The 14,658-nt window shown below is 36.3% G+C and overlaps 1 protein-coding gene across 2 annotated transcripts; it reads right to left on the bottom strand.

Moving 5' to 3' along the window:
- Positions 1-145: 145 nt before the first annotated feature.
- Positions 146-14,301, bottom strand: LOC308698987 (uncharacterized protein). 2 transcript variants are annotated; one of them, XM_081379502.1, is made up of 21 exons: positions 14,067-14,301; positions 13,770-13,955; positions 12,820-13,220; positions 9,922-12,196; positions 8,505-8,666; positions 8,092-8,419; positions 7,889-7,983; positions 7,668-7,693; positions 7,410-7,438; positions 7,147-7,294; positions 6,583-6,742; positions 6,155-6,287; positions 5,994-6,028; positions 4,596-4,671; positions 4,451-4,485; positions 3,644-3,689; positions 3,450-3,530; positions 3,294-3,313; positions 3,165-3,189; positions 2,856-2,960; positions 146-1,464 (listed from the first exon to the last, which is right to left on the bottom strand). In XM_081379502.1, exons 3-21 carry the CDS (start codon positions 12,829-12,831, stop codon positions 1,440-1,442), a joined length of 3,816 nt encoding a protein of 1,271 aa, XP_081235628.1. In that variant the 5' UTR covers positions 12,832-13,220; positions 13,770-13,955; positions 14,067-14,301; the 3' UTR covers positions 146-1,439. The 2 variants fall into 2 exon arrangements, with proteins under 2 accessions (XP_081235628.1, XP_081235629.1); XM_081379503.1 differs by lacking the exons at positions 13,770-13,955; positions 14,067-14,301 and having other exon boundaries at positions 12,820-13,405.
- Positions 14,302-14,658: the final 357 nt, after the last annotated feature.

Below are 14,658 nucleotides of genomic sequence, written 5' to 3'. Positions count from 1 at the left end.
TTATCAGTTTGGAGCAAATCAACAACACTCTAAAAATTGTTGCTGACTTAAATTTTTAAGTACAATCAGCTTGGATTTTTAAGTCATTTCAACTTAAATGACTGACTTTTAAAAAATGAGTTGAATCTTGTATAACAAAAGTTGAAATTTCTTAAGTTATTTTGATGTAAAGCAATGTAAAAACATATGTTGCCATAAATTATTGATAATTTAATTTTAAACAGTCAACATATGACAACATATAGTCCCCACGGTTATGGAAAACCTTTCTCCTGTATTACAGTTTCCACAAAAATATTAAGCAGCACAACTGTTTTAAACATTAAAAAGAAATGTTTCTTGAACAGCAAATCAGCATATTAAAATGATTTCTGAAGGATCATGTGACTCTGAAGACTGGAGTAATGATGCAGAAAATTCAGCTTTTCCATCACAGGAATAAATCAAGTTTTAAAATATCTTAAAATAGTTATATTAAATTATAGCAATATTTCACAATGCTACTCTTATGCATTTTTTTTATATAAAATAAATGCTTCTTTCAAATACATTAAAATCAATACAGATCAGTATGATATTTTTGCAGCTTTTATAGTTATACAAAATATTTATTTATTTATTTAATCCGTACTTGAGCAGCTATACTGGTAAAATCAGGGGAAACTTTTGGGAACAGTTTTGAAACAACAAAGGCAGAAGATTTTATACAACTGTGGCATTTATTGTCGGCAGCAGAAAACTTAGTACATGCAGTCGAATAACTAAATAAGCAGCACTCAAAAGCGTCAGCATATTTTCCTTAATGTAGAGTAGCCCTGAAGACTGGGAACACTTAAACGCAAAGAACTGCTTGTAAAATATAAAATGAATATATAATACTAATTAATCTAATACAAATACAAAGTATGGCTATATAAACATTTAAGTCACAATCCTGACTTGTAAGTAAATTATACCGCAAAAATAATGCTGACTTTTTACAGCATATAAAGGTATATTGTTAAAACCAAACCCAAATGCCAAGCTGTTTCAACATGCATACGCTCTCATGCTTTGAACGCATTTGTTCAATTATGATTTTAAACTTATTAGACAACCTCTAGACACAGACTGTCTTTTCCACACAATAGTGAACTAACACTTCGATGGCAAGGGTCTAAATAATCTGAAGAGCTTCTCACCGCACCACGCATGGGCTTTTTTCACACAGAATGCACATAATATACATGAATATAGAAGAACTCGCCTGCAGACACTTACAGACAGATGCACAATCACAAACATTATTCTTCCCACTTGACAGGCACATCTCTTCTTGAGCTTATGTTGGTGACATTTACTGTGGTACTCATCAAATCACGCCCCACAGGAGGGTTATGAACTCAAGAGTGAAGATCCAGCGCAGTCCATCTTTCCCTCTTGCAGCCGGAGCTATTCGGCTATTTTGAGACGAGTTTGATTGGCCTAGAATAGACAAACATATTCTCTAAAATGTCAGTAAACATCAATGTAAAAAAAAAAAAAAAAAAGTTCAGAAATGACCAGGGTGAAGATATAAAGCCTGCACTGAATGTTAAAAGTCAAGCAGGAATAAAAGGTTGCAATTTTAGCATGTTTTTATGGTTGAATGTATGTCTAATTATTTTACATATATTTTTAATTATATAGTTATTTATTAATTGCATTATTTACAAGTTATACTGTTTATAAGTTTGGGGTCAGCATATTCAGCTAAGATGCATTCAATTGATCAAAATTGTAAACTATAAAAATATTGTTGGTTTAACTTAAAAACTTAAGTTACCTGGTTGCCTTAAAATTTTGAGTTAATACAACAGAGGAGATTGATTTAATAAATAGAAACTCAAAATATTATGCTACTGAACCACATTATTTATCTAAGTTGATCTGACAAAAGATAAAAAGTTGTGATAACAAATCATAAATATAATATTTTTTACAGTCATTATAATGATTCAAAGGTTCTATTTCAAATAAGTGCTGTTTTAACTTTCTATTCATCAAACAATCCTAAATGTTGGTATTTTTACAAAAATATTAAGCAGCACAACTTTAAACATTGATAATAATAAGAAATGTGTCTTGAGCAACAAATCAGCATATTAGACTGATTTCTGGAGGATCATGTGACACTGAAGACTGGAGTAATGATGCTGAAAATTCAGGAATAAATGACATAAAATGTATTGAAATAGAAAACAGTTATTTTAAATGATATTAATATAAAATGTTACTGTTATTATTACTGTATTTTTTATCAGACTGTCAGATACCTCTACATTGCAAAAAAAAAAAATGCTGCTTTAGATTTTTAAGTACAATCTACTTGGATGTTTAAGTCATTTCAACTTAAGTTACATTAAACTGACTTAAACAGAAATTAGTTGAATCTTGTATAACTTATAAAAAAGTGCAACTTATTTTGATGAGTTAAAGCCATGTAATTTTTTTTTTACAGTGTTCATGGGTTCGACATTTTTCTCAGTAACGCTTGGCAGTTTTGATTTAGTACTGTGTATGCTGTATATGCATATGCTTATCCGCTCCTTCTGGTTTACGCAGATCTTCCTCTTCACTTGCTTTTTGGATGTGGAGATGCAGTTCTATTTCAGAAGATCTGTAACAGTGCTACCATATAACAGTGAAAACACAGATTTCCGCAATAACTCCTCAATGGCGGGGAAGCGTTTTGTCATAAATGACGTAAAATCTCGTCAATGGCAGGGAAAGAGTTAATGGATCCACAGTGACAACTAACCCTATATATTGCAACAACATGTTCTGCCATTGGGGCATGTTGTCGCAAAAGGTCAACATGTGTTTAATGTACGTACTTGCTGTAAATGGGCATGGAGTCTCCAGCTATGATGTCGGCATACAGGTCCGGAGGAGGAAGAATCTGGAGTTCTGAAACATCTTCATTTTCTTCCTCTTGATTTCTAAAGGAAATATACAACAACAACACAAGTTAGCATTATCAGGTCATCAGGTGCTGCACAGGCTGAAGGAATGAGACTCTCTGAAAAAACATCTCAAACATCCATGTAAAACCAGTCTGACTGCATATTCCAGCTGAGAAAAGACATCTCATAAATTACTCTGTGTTACGTTGAGAACTTGCACATATTTGTGAGAATACTTACAAACTGCCTTCTCTCTCTTCGTGTGCTAACAGATCAAACCAGAAGTGAAAGAGCAGAAGAAAAAAAAATAAGTGAGTGTGGGTAGATGTGATGGTTTATGTTATTAAGGTTCAGAGAGTCGAAACATACCTGCTTTAGGCTCTGGCATTCTGGATGCACAAACGACCAAATGAGGAAAAAGGAAGCAGAGAAACCATGATCATTTGCTCTCCTGTAATCTTATCATTTACAATCAATTTCAGTGAATTTGAAAGAAAATAGACATTAAGTAAAGTGATGGCCTACATTGGGTTGCTGTCTTGCGGGAGAAGTGGAAAGGGTGTCATAAAGAATGTGGATAGTCTTTGAAGGGCTTCCTGTTTTGGTCTGCAACACGCAATAAACAAATGATCATTCTTGTGTTTTTAATGTAAAACAGATTCTTTCAGATCAAAGGTAGTACAGTATGTGTCATTGTTAGTGAATAGAATAGAACTTACTGCACGCTCATGTAAGCTGAATCAGTTTGGGTTGGCTGGACAGGACCTGACCGACAGGGATAAAAGAATGAATAAAAAGATGGTTGCGAGATACAAAGTAATAATTATGACATAAATATTCAAAAAAGTCGATTTTTTTTTAATGTCATGATTATGGCTTTTTATCTAATAATTATGACTTAGTATCTCAAGAGTCAGTTTCAACATTTGATGTCATAATTATGACTTTTTAGCTAATAATTTGGACTTTTAATGTCATCATAGACTTTTTAGCTCATAATTTTGACTTGTAATATCATAATAGACTTTTTAGCCCATATTTTTGACTTTTATGACACAATTTTGACTTTTTATGTCATAATTAGCACTTTTAACTCATAATTTCAAGTTTTAATGGCATAATTTACTTTTTAGCTCCATTTCGACTTTGTCAAAATGTCAACTTTTCTCATCTTAATTTTGACTTGATGAGATAATTTACTTTCAGCTCATAATTTAGACTTTTTGGCTCGTAAATTTTGCTTATTTGTCAAAATTTCCATGTTTTAATGTTTCACTTTTTGTGACATAATTATGACTTTTAATGTCATTATTTCAATGATTCAACATGATAAAAACAATCATAATTATTTTTTTATTTTTTTGCTGAGATGGCGGAAATATTCTTCCATAAATGTTTACAACCAAGTAAATGACATTCTGTAGCTATAATGTCAGTTTCCCGAGAGATTTGATCTCTGTCTTGGCTGTTCCTGGTTTGGTTTCCTGTGAACATTTTTCCCTCATGTCTCATCATCAGTGACTCACCTTGAGCTGGTGTGGCCAGCGACTGATTCAGCCCTCTGAAAGATTGAACATACACCTCATGTAAACAATACAATAGCTTAACAGTCAAGTTTTGTTACTGAGAACAAATAGAAGGCCACATACAAACACACAAGGTAATACTTACATGTGTGAGGTTTCATTGGGAGAGTCAAACACAGGGTCATCATCATCAGCTGTCCACTCCTCACTGTCTTCTGAGACTGAGGAAATACAATGAAAATAAAAGAATAAAGTGTTTATAGCTGTAAACATACTATTTAAATTAACTAGAAATTTGAATTCCTGTCAAGAGTGGGATTTGTACTCTGTATTATAACCACCCAAAACAGCAAAATCCAAAGACATTACCTTTATGAAAATTGTGTTGGTTATATTATAATACCATAGTCCTCTAATGTTTACCATACTACTTTATGATTTTAAGAAGGTAATCCAAAATACTTCAATAATATAATAGTATTAAAATCAAAGTACTGTCCAAATAACCATAGTGTTATCAGAGGTGTAAAGTATTTGAGTATATGTAATTAGTTAAAGGTATAGCGGAGGAATTTTAGATAAGACCCGCCCTCTCCACTTTTTGAAAAGTTTGATTGATTCACCAGAATGATTGACAATTAGGAGGACCAATAGTATAGGTGATCCACCCAGAAGTAAAAAATCCTCCGCTACACCTTTAATTAAGTGTGGATTCCACATGTACCAGATGTGGGCCGGATTTGGACGATACTATGTTGCTGTCTGGGACTCAAGTTGCATTGGAATTGGTGACTTGTAACTAGTAATGGAGTAAATTTTGCTGTAAGCTATCTCTACTTTTACTTAAAGGGATACTCCACTTTTTTTGGAAATAGGCTCATTTTACAACTCCCCCAGAGTTAAACAGTTGAGTTTTACCGTTTTCGAATCCATTCAGCCGATCTCCGGGTCTGGCGGTACCACTTTTAGCATAGCTTAGCATAGATCATTGAATCGGACAAGACCATTAGCATCTCTCTCAAAAAAATGACAAAAGAGTTTCGATATTTTTCCTATTTAAAACTTGACTCTTCTGTAGTTACATCGTGTAATAAGACCGACAGAAAATGTAAAGTTGTGATTTTCTAGGCTGATATAGCTAGGAACTATACTCTCATTCCTGCGTAAAAGTGGTACCGCCAGAACCAGAGTTCGGCTGAATGGATTCGAAAACGGTAAAACTCAACTGTTTAACTCTGGGGGAGTTGTAAAATGAGCCTATTTCCAAAAAAAGTGGAGTATCCCTTTAAGTATGGTTTTCAGGTACTCTTTACACCTCTGAGCATTACTATGGTACAATCAAAGTGAAGAGAGTATTTGATGTATAATGTGTGGGTGGGGTTTTTTTTGGATGAAATTTCACAGTGGGCGGGGCTAGTTAGTATGATGCAGTAGAAAGCTATCAATAAAATATGCTGATACTTATTGTGATCAAACACACAAAGCAAAATACAAAATAAAACATTTACAACTATAAAAAAGAATATTAAAAGAAGGTGCTTACAGCTTTCATGGTTCATGTCATAATGCTCTGAGGTCCTAAAAAAAATACAGATAAAAATAAAGAAAATCTCATTTGTAAACTGCAAGATCAGCACTCAATGCTAGCGTAGCATTACTACTGTACAGTATATTGCAGTAGCCTATATTTGTTGCGATGGCTACCTGGTGTCTGTACTGATGTCCTCTGTGTTTTTGTGTCCATTGCCGTTGGATCTGTTAGATGCTGTGGTCATCTTCCCCAGCTCCATAATTCCATTGATGTTCATATCCATACTCTCCACCGGGACATAACCGTCTGAAAAAACAACACACAGCACATTGCCAATCTGCATTCCAGCAGAAGCATCTGGAAAATGAGATAAGCTCTTACATACACAGTCTAACAGATTAGTCAAAGCTCAAGGACTCGTTCAGGTCTTTGCTTAGTGACAGATCTGTTCAGGCATTTAGTCCTTATCAGGGTAAATTCATAACAATGCTTATTTTCTGCACGCCATTTATCTGTAATACTGATTTAGCGTCTTGCTAACTATGTGTCTGCCAATATATGCATATAATGGCATTCAATTAATTTGTTGTGTTTCGCTCACATTTGTTGTTGCTGTCCTTAGCCAGCCATTTCCCTTTAGGGCAATTGTTGGTACGGATGATGCTCACGGTGTCTCCAACCTTCACCGGCAGGTCGTTTTTACGGCCCTTACAGTCCTCAATCACTTTAACATGATACATGGCCTCTTCCTGGCCTGTGATCTACATTAAACATCAATACACACAGACAGTTGCATGAATATGTGCACATCACTTGCTGAACTTGCCATGTGCATTAGAAAAATACTTGCTGTTAGAGAGAAATTGAAATGTAAGGCTCATTTCACTTTTGATTAAACTATCGGGTTTTAGTGATGGTAAATGCACCTGAGGAGTGGAATCTGGATTGTAATAAGTAATGGATTGTGAGAGCTGCAATAATCAGGTTAAATTTTTAGTGCAAACACATCCCAGACAGCAACATAGTGTCAGCCGAGATCCGGCCCACATCTGGTACATGTGGATTCCACTTGTACCAGATGTGGGCCGACACTATGTTGCTGCCTCGGATACAAATACTGACATATGTAAGAAATACTGCTATGTCCAAAAAGGGAAAAATATACCTTAAATGTTTTTCTCATTTCATTTTCCTTCTTTTCCTTTTCTTTCTGCTCCTTCTTTTCTCTTTCCTTCTCTTTCTCTTTTTCCTTTTCACGCTGTTTCTCTTTCTTCTTTAGTTCTTTTTCATCTACGGCTTTTCCTGAGTTCTTCCTGCGGATTGAAGTTTTTCATCATTACAATCAGATTATTTTGGGAATGTAGTCGCAGTTTAAATAGATATCAGGAGTTTAAAAACAAACAAAAAATATATAATGTTGCTACAAACCTGGAGAACAACCGTTTAGGTGGAGCCTTCTTAGGTGATTAATTGAAGACAACAATATGTTTGAACAGATCATTTCAACAACGGAACATGCAATTAGAAGATACAAAAGATTCATAAGATAATGCTACAAAAGAGTAGGATTATTAGCATTGCAAACAAAATGTCCTGACATTAACATTCAGACATTCAACAGTCATTCTAAAACAATTTTTAACAATAATGGTAAAAACAAAACAAATCAAAACCAAAAAAACGTACCACAACCGCTGCATCGTCATATGGATCTAAGTCGCAAACAATACAAAACATATTTTAGTCAGCAGAATACTTTGTAGATAAAAAGAGAATCTAAAATAAACTGTGTTTATCATTTCTATGGAGGTCAGAAGGTCATCAGAGATGAGATTACTGAAAACAAGACAAAATAACACACTTCACAACAACATTAGCCTATTTTAGTGAAGACTTCTTTCACTTACTCTTTAGAGGTCCTTTCTGTTTCTTATTCTTTATTGTTTTGCCTTTTTTACTGTTTGCTTGATCTTCATTAACATTGTGACCTCTTTCAAGGGTTCTGGAGGAAAGTCGGAATAAAAATAGTCACGCAATACCAACAACACATACACAAAAGCCATTTTTTTCTCTGTGGCCACACTAAATCATCATTAAGTTAATGGCTTACCCTGATGGAGACAAGGTAGGTGAGCTTCGCATTGAGTCCTGAGGTACAGCAGCTTGAGTGTCTGGATTTGGAGAGCCAGAGTTCACAGAGCCGTAATCCACATCCACAATGTCTCTATCCCATGTGTTCAGAAATGCATTTTCTTGAACCTGTTGTTTTGGGCTCAACTGTTTCAGGAATGCTTCCTCGTGAACTGAAACTGGCCTTCTGGAACTAGAATCTGATGATTGGATTGATGGAGGCCTAAAGGTAGAAACTGCTGGAGCCAAGGGTTTCTCAACATCTTCATAAAACACATCCCCAGATGACTTGTCATGTAGTGAATCTTCTGTTGAAGAAAACAAATGTTAATGTACACATTTAGTGGACAAACACTTCTGAGAATCATGTCTTTTATATCATATAAAGTTAACCTTGTGTTTCTAGAGGTTCAAAATGTGTTGTGGGAATCTGGAGGTCTCTGGCAGGAGACTGAATTGGTTTTTCAAGTGGAGGGTCCACAGTGGGTATGGCTGGCAGAGCCTTCCTAGGCGGAGGGGGAGGGGGGTGCACATTTTTGACCACTGTCACCATCTCTGCAGAAACACGAGAATAGATATTAGAATGGACAACCACTGGACCACCAGCATTTTAAGAAAAAAAAAAAAAACATGTCAAAAAATATATGATCAATAAGTTGACAACATGTGTTTTTACATTGCTTTAACTCATCAAAATTAACTTTAACATTAAGTTAAGCAATTTATAACTTTTATGATTGATACAAGATTCAACTCATTTTTAAGTCTGTTTAATCTAATTTAAGTTGAAATTACTTAAAAATCCAAGTTGATTGTACTTAAAGATTTAAGGCAGCAACTTCAGAATACATCAGAATTAAGAAAAATGTTTACATAAAGCTAGAAAATTTGCAGATGGTGCCAAGTAAATGTATCTTGTTAATGATGTTTATTGAACATATTTATTTTTAAGAAAATTAAGAAATTTTTGCATGCATTTGCTGAATTCTAAAACAAACAAGATAGAAATACCAAAAATTATAACCCTCAAAGAGAAGCATGAGGAAGAGAGAGCGAACCGAGAAAGTTATGTCTGCAAAGCGAATAAAAACGGTGAGGACGAGGAAGCACATATGGAATGAAAATGGAGGAACCATAATGCTAATACTTATGAAATTATAAGCCTGATCAAATACATGAGATGGTACAAAGTGTTTCTCTTTTTAAAATTTTAGGTGACAATCATATTTAATACCCAATAATTGACAGTAAATGTAATTTTAATCTAAGCTGTAATGAAAACAATTATTTTCTCTTTAAGGATGTCTCTATGAGCAATATGGTCTAATTACAACAATTACTTATGATAATATTTAAGCCTAATTAGCATTTAGTTTAACTAAAAACCAAAATGTCTTACTCTTGCGGATATGTCCTTGAGACAAAATATTCTCTGTCATTCTAATTATGAAAAATATGTTACCCAACACAAGCCACAAAAGACTTACATATCCTGCATACCAACCCTTCCTAGCGTATGGAATCCACCTAACTCCTCACAATCAAAAAGGCATTAAAACACTGCTAAATGGCATTTACATTTGTGAAAAGTTAATCAAAAACTGATTTGTGTTGATTAACAGTAGCACTGAACAAAATTTTATTTTTTTTGCAAAACCAATTAATTGGCTGTCTGTGAAAATGCCACACTTATTGATACAAGACTGCCCTACAGTAAGAATAACCTTCTACGATGGATGAAAATGATCTTAGACAACAAAATTGTGGGCAAGCTCACACAGTGTCCACCCTGCTTGAAACAGATACTTACTGTGATCAAGGCCATTAACCTTGGCAGTTTCAGGTGGGTGGGTTTTAGGTGGCACCCGAGTATGATCCACATAATCAACTGGAGGGAGTTCAGGTATATCAAACACTTCTGGTACAGGTGGGGCTTTCTCAGGCAGTGTCTCTACAGTTGTGGCAAACTGTGGTGAGGCTTTTTCAGGTGTAGCTAGTTTAGGTTGAGTCACCTCAGTTGTGACAGTCTCAGGCAGAGGTGTGAGAGTTTCAGGCAGAGGTATCTCGGGTGTAGCTGTCTCAGTTGGGGTTGTATTTCCAGGTGTGGTAGCCAACTGGCTAACTGTGCTCTTTCTCTTAGCCCTTTCCAGAATGCTAAATATTCGGCTATCATTTGGTGTCCGTTTAACTGAGGCCATCTCCTCCGCTCTCGCCAAGGCTGAAAGCGGCTTGGATGAGGACTGGTCCTCCTCAGTCTCTAGATTAATAGCTGTATTGTGAGTAAGAGCTTTTGCGTTCTCCAGTACCACCTCGACAGGTGCAGCTGGAGTATGAACATATGGAGGAGGGATTGAGACTATAAGTCTTGAGTCTGGACCACGTGTATACTCTAAGGGCATCCCCAAGGGCTCTGGGCATATCACTGGAGGGGTGGATGGGGCAGGGGAGGCTAACCTGGAGACAACTGGACTCCTGGGAACTGGATCGATAAATGTATAGATCGCTGGAAGGGGTATAGCTTGCTCAGTAAGGTCTCCATCGGGAAAATCTCCATAAAGAACAGGGGGAGGAATATCAAGGAACTCTGGAGGTGGACTTCCTTCAGGGGGAGGAAATACTTCTGATAAACTGAGCATATTTATATTTGGTTTAAGAGGTTCAGGGTCAAGAGGAGTTGAAATAGTGGTATCTGGCTTAGAACTCTTTGATTTTGGAACAGCTTGAGAGGGAATAACTGGTGTTGGAATGGCTGGTTCTGGAATCTTTGGCTCAGGGCTGGCAGAGGTCGGAATACCTGGAGCTGGAATGCTTGGGGTAGGAATGTTGGGGACAGGTGGTGTTCCAGCTGAAGTCTGAGAAGGGACAACAGGTGCACTTTCCATAGGGGGACTGGCTGGTACAGATGGGCCAGCAGGAGCCGAGTGACTTGGAGCCGGGGTACGACTAGCTGGAGTTGGGCTCTCCACTGTATCTGTCTTCTCATTTTCATCTTTGCTAGTTTTTTTAGTCTTGGGTGAAGACACTTTGACTGGTGAAATGGAAACAGGTGTATAGGGGCTGGATTCAGGCTCTGGGGTATCAGCTTTTATTGTAACCACTGGCAGAACAAGTGGAAGATTCCTGTCCTTCAGAGACTTTTTGGCAATGTCAACCTCCTTAGCAGTGTCTGGCTTCTCATTCTCATCTTTGCTAGTTTTTTGAGGGGTAAATACAAAATTCTTAGGTGTGGAGACTTTGACTGGTGAAATGGAAAAATGTGTATCAGGGCTGGATTCAAGCACTGGGGTATCAGCTTTTATTGTAGCCACTGGCAGAACGAGTGGAAGATTCCTTTCATTCAGAGACTTTTTGACAATGTCGCCCTCCTTTGCGGTGTCTGGCTTCTCATTCTCATCTTTGCTATTTTTTTGAGTGGTAAATACAAAATGATTGGGTGTAGACACCCTGTCTGATGCAATGGCCTCAGGTGTAAGTGGGCTGGATTCAGGCTCTGGGGTTTCTGATTTTTTGGGAGCCACAGGCAGAACTAGTGGAAATTTTCTCTCCTTCAAAGATTTTTTGGTAATGTTTACCTCCTTCACAGGGTCTGTCTTCTCACATTCATTTTTACTAGTTTTTTTAGGGGTAAATACAAACTTTTTGGGTGTTGACACTTTGAATGGTGAAATGGACACAGGTGTAAGTGGGCTGGATTCGGACTCCGGGGTTTCTGCATTTTTGGGACCCACTGGCAGAACCAGTGGAAGATTCTTGTCTTTCAGATTCTGCTTAACAGCGTTAACCTCCTTCTTCTGGTTGTTATCTAGCTGTTCAGCATTATTGATGGGCTGGTTCTCTCTAGTCTTCAATCCCCATGGTGGAGAGAGCTGGCGACTGAGATTTTTGTCATCTTTGAAAACTACTCGAGGTGCATGAAATGTCCCTTTTTGCACGGCAGCATTGATAGATGAGATCAAAGGATTGCTGGCTTTTGGCAGCGGAGGGATGGTTTTGGGTTTCTCTGGGACAGCAGGTTTAGTCTGGATCTTCAGACCATTTTCACCTTGGAACCGTGCCTTCAGGTTTTTAAAGTCTATTGATTCATCCTGATGTATGAAATGTAGTAAATGTTAAAAAATATCAAAGTAAACCTTACATTTCACTATGGCATGCATATGATTTAAATGCATATGATAGGTTTGTATTGTCAGCAATATCTCAGAGCTTAAAAATAAACTGCTTTGGGACGGTAATGTGATGACATGCAATCATTACTCAAACAAATTCCATACATTCACACTAGCCAATGTCAAAATCTACAATAGCATTTGGTAGAAATCAGTAAGCTGAGGTGAAAATCAACGCTAGAGCTACGTTAAGAAACTTCTGGTTATTTCCATCAAAAATATGGCTGGTGTCAATTTCTTTTCTATAAATCAATAAACTGATAAGTATGGAAACTCTCACAAAAGAGACAGCCATACCATGGTACTGAATAATTGCCATATTTATGATATTTACACGAAAGAATAGCATTGTACAACCAAAATGAGGTATGTCCAAAGAAACTATGGTTTTATGTTGGTACTTTTTGTGAGCAAAATTCGATTTTCTTCACAACTGTCTAATATTACACTTTAATAAATTATAAATTTATTTTACATACATTACATAAATTACATTTTAAAGTTGCTAATAATAGAATAAAATTAATGTCATGGTTTCTCACCTGTTCCATCATTGTGACTCAAATGTTTCCAGCAGTTCCTCAAAAAGAGATAATTCTCTCTCCTCAACCCCTCATAATTAATAATCCATTGAGTTTTTCCTTTATGATTCAAAATGATCCAGCATGCACAAATAAAATGGTGTTGTGTCGCAGTTGTCAGAGGATAAATAGCACATAGAGTGAGAACTCGCCCATTGGCCCTCAGACTGGAATGAGGTTGGATGAGCATGTTCATGTGCTAATGACGAGATAAAGGAATGTCAAACAAGTCACTTTACTGAATGCCAGCAAAGGACTGTTTTCATTCTCAAAGAATGCGGTCAGTCAAGAACCACAGAAATCCAAGAAGGCACAGCTTCTATTGTCAAACAAACTCTCATTACGTCTTCACACCAGGTAGGCTAGAAGAAGCATAAAAGTATTGGTCAGTATTGTGATTACTTTCACAGAGATGTGCTTTACACTCAGGAGAACAGTCTCTACCTTGTCAAGAATTTAATCAAAGTTAGTTCTTTTGCTTTAAATTAAATTCTAAAAGAGATGTTGGTTAGCTTTACATCTGAAGATCTGAAATTCGACAATAAAGGAGACCAGGGCTAGTTGTCACACTTTATACTTAAGTTAATTCTTCTTGAGGTGCCTTTATTTTTGAAAGCCAATTTCTGTATCTTAGTTTTGACTATAAAAACGATAGGAAAAACGTTCATTCAGTATACTCACTGGCCCTACAGTGGGGTATATTCAGTGTGGAATTATTAACACTTATTTGAGATAAATATTGGAATAGAAAATGCTGTATCAAGTAAAAACTCATTTTGGCCAATACAATATAGAATTAAAGCACTTTTGACTAAAATACACATGACATCTAGCACATCTTTCTTATACAAGAAGTCAAAACAATCAGAGCGCAGGAATTTACATAAGAAGAAAGGAAACTAGTTCTTAACCTGGTAAATCTCCCTCCATACCTGAGAAGGAATCTTACTACTAATGAGTCAAGGTCATTTGACCTGTGACGTACGAATTGGTAAGTGACATTTCTTACATGATGTCAGTTTGTACTCATGAATGACATAAAGAAGGTTGATTAAAATGTGATCAGAAGAACACCAAACTGCTCCTGAAACCAGTTCCTGTGAAAGAGAAAACAAACTAAGCAGGCCTAATGTATTCATTTTCCACATAAGCAAGTTGAGAGTGAATTTGAGTGGTGTTCAATGGAATGCCTAAATGTGCTCATTTACCTGGCAAGGATCCAGTTCAGTGATTCAATTCACATTCTGCATCTAATTTAGATTGTGCGGGGCTAGATCATTTAACACCTGAAACAGCATTTCAGTTATAGTAAAATGTTCTCTTTTATCTTCCAAATCCAGTATGAGTTTAGGTTGAAGTAACAAGTTGTAATTTCATTGTCTGTTTGTAACTCAGGCTGGCTGTTTCACTGGTAGATACAACTGTGGTACTGAACTTTATCCTGACACCTAGTGGTGTGGATGCAACAACACACAAAAGCAAGTTACTTTTGATATTCTTGAAATGTCCTGTTCACGCTCATGATTAATTTTCCCCTCAACCTAAAGTAACAATGGGGGTTGGGTTACCAAGAGATGTGATGAACCATGAGAGAGGACCACACTTATGTAGAATAAAACAGCCTTTTCTTACGGCTAAAAAAAAAGATTTTTTTTTGCGGCTAAGGCAGAGAGGCAGGGAAACATTTTGGGATGTGTTTATTGGTAACAGTATTACATGGTGGGTTACGTAAATCAAGAGAAAAGAAAAAAAAAATGCTCTAAAAATCCACTGTAGAATGTCATTATCATCAAGATAAAA

Source organism: Scardinius erythrophthalmus (assembly GCF_964197995.2).
Source record: "Scardinius erythrophthalmus genome assembly, chromosome: 11".
In the NCBI taxonomy this organism is placed as follows: domain Eukaryota; kingdom Metazoa; phylum Chordata; class Actinopteri; order Cypriniformes; family Leuciscidae; genus Scardinius; species Scardinius erythrophthalmus.
This window is presented reverse-complemented; position numbering and strand designations above follow the sequence as displayed.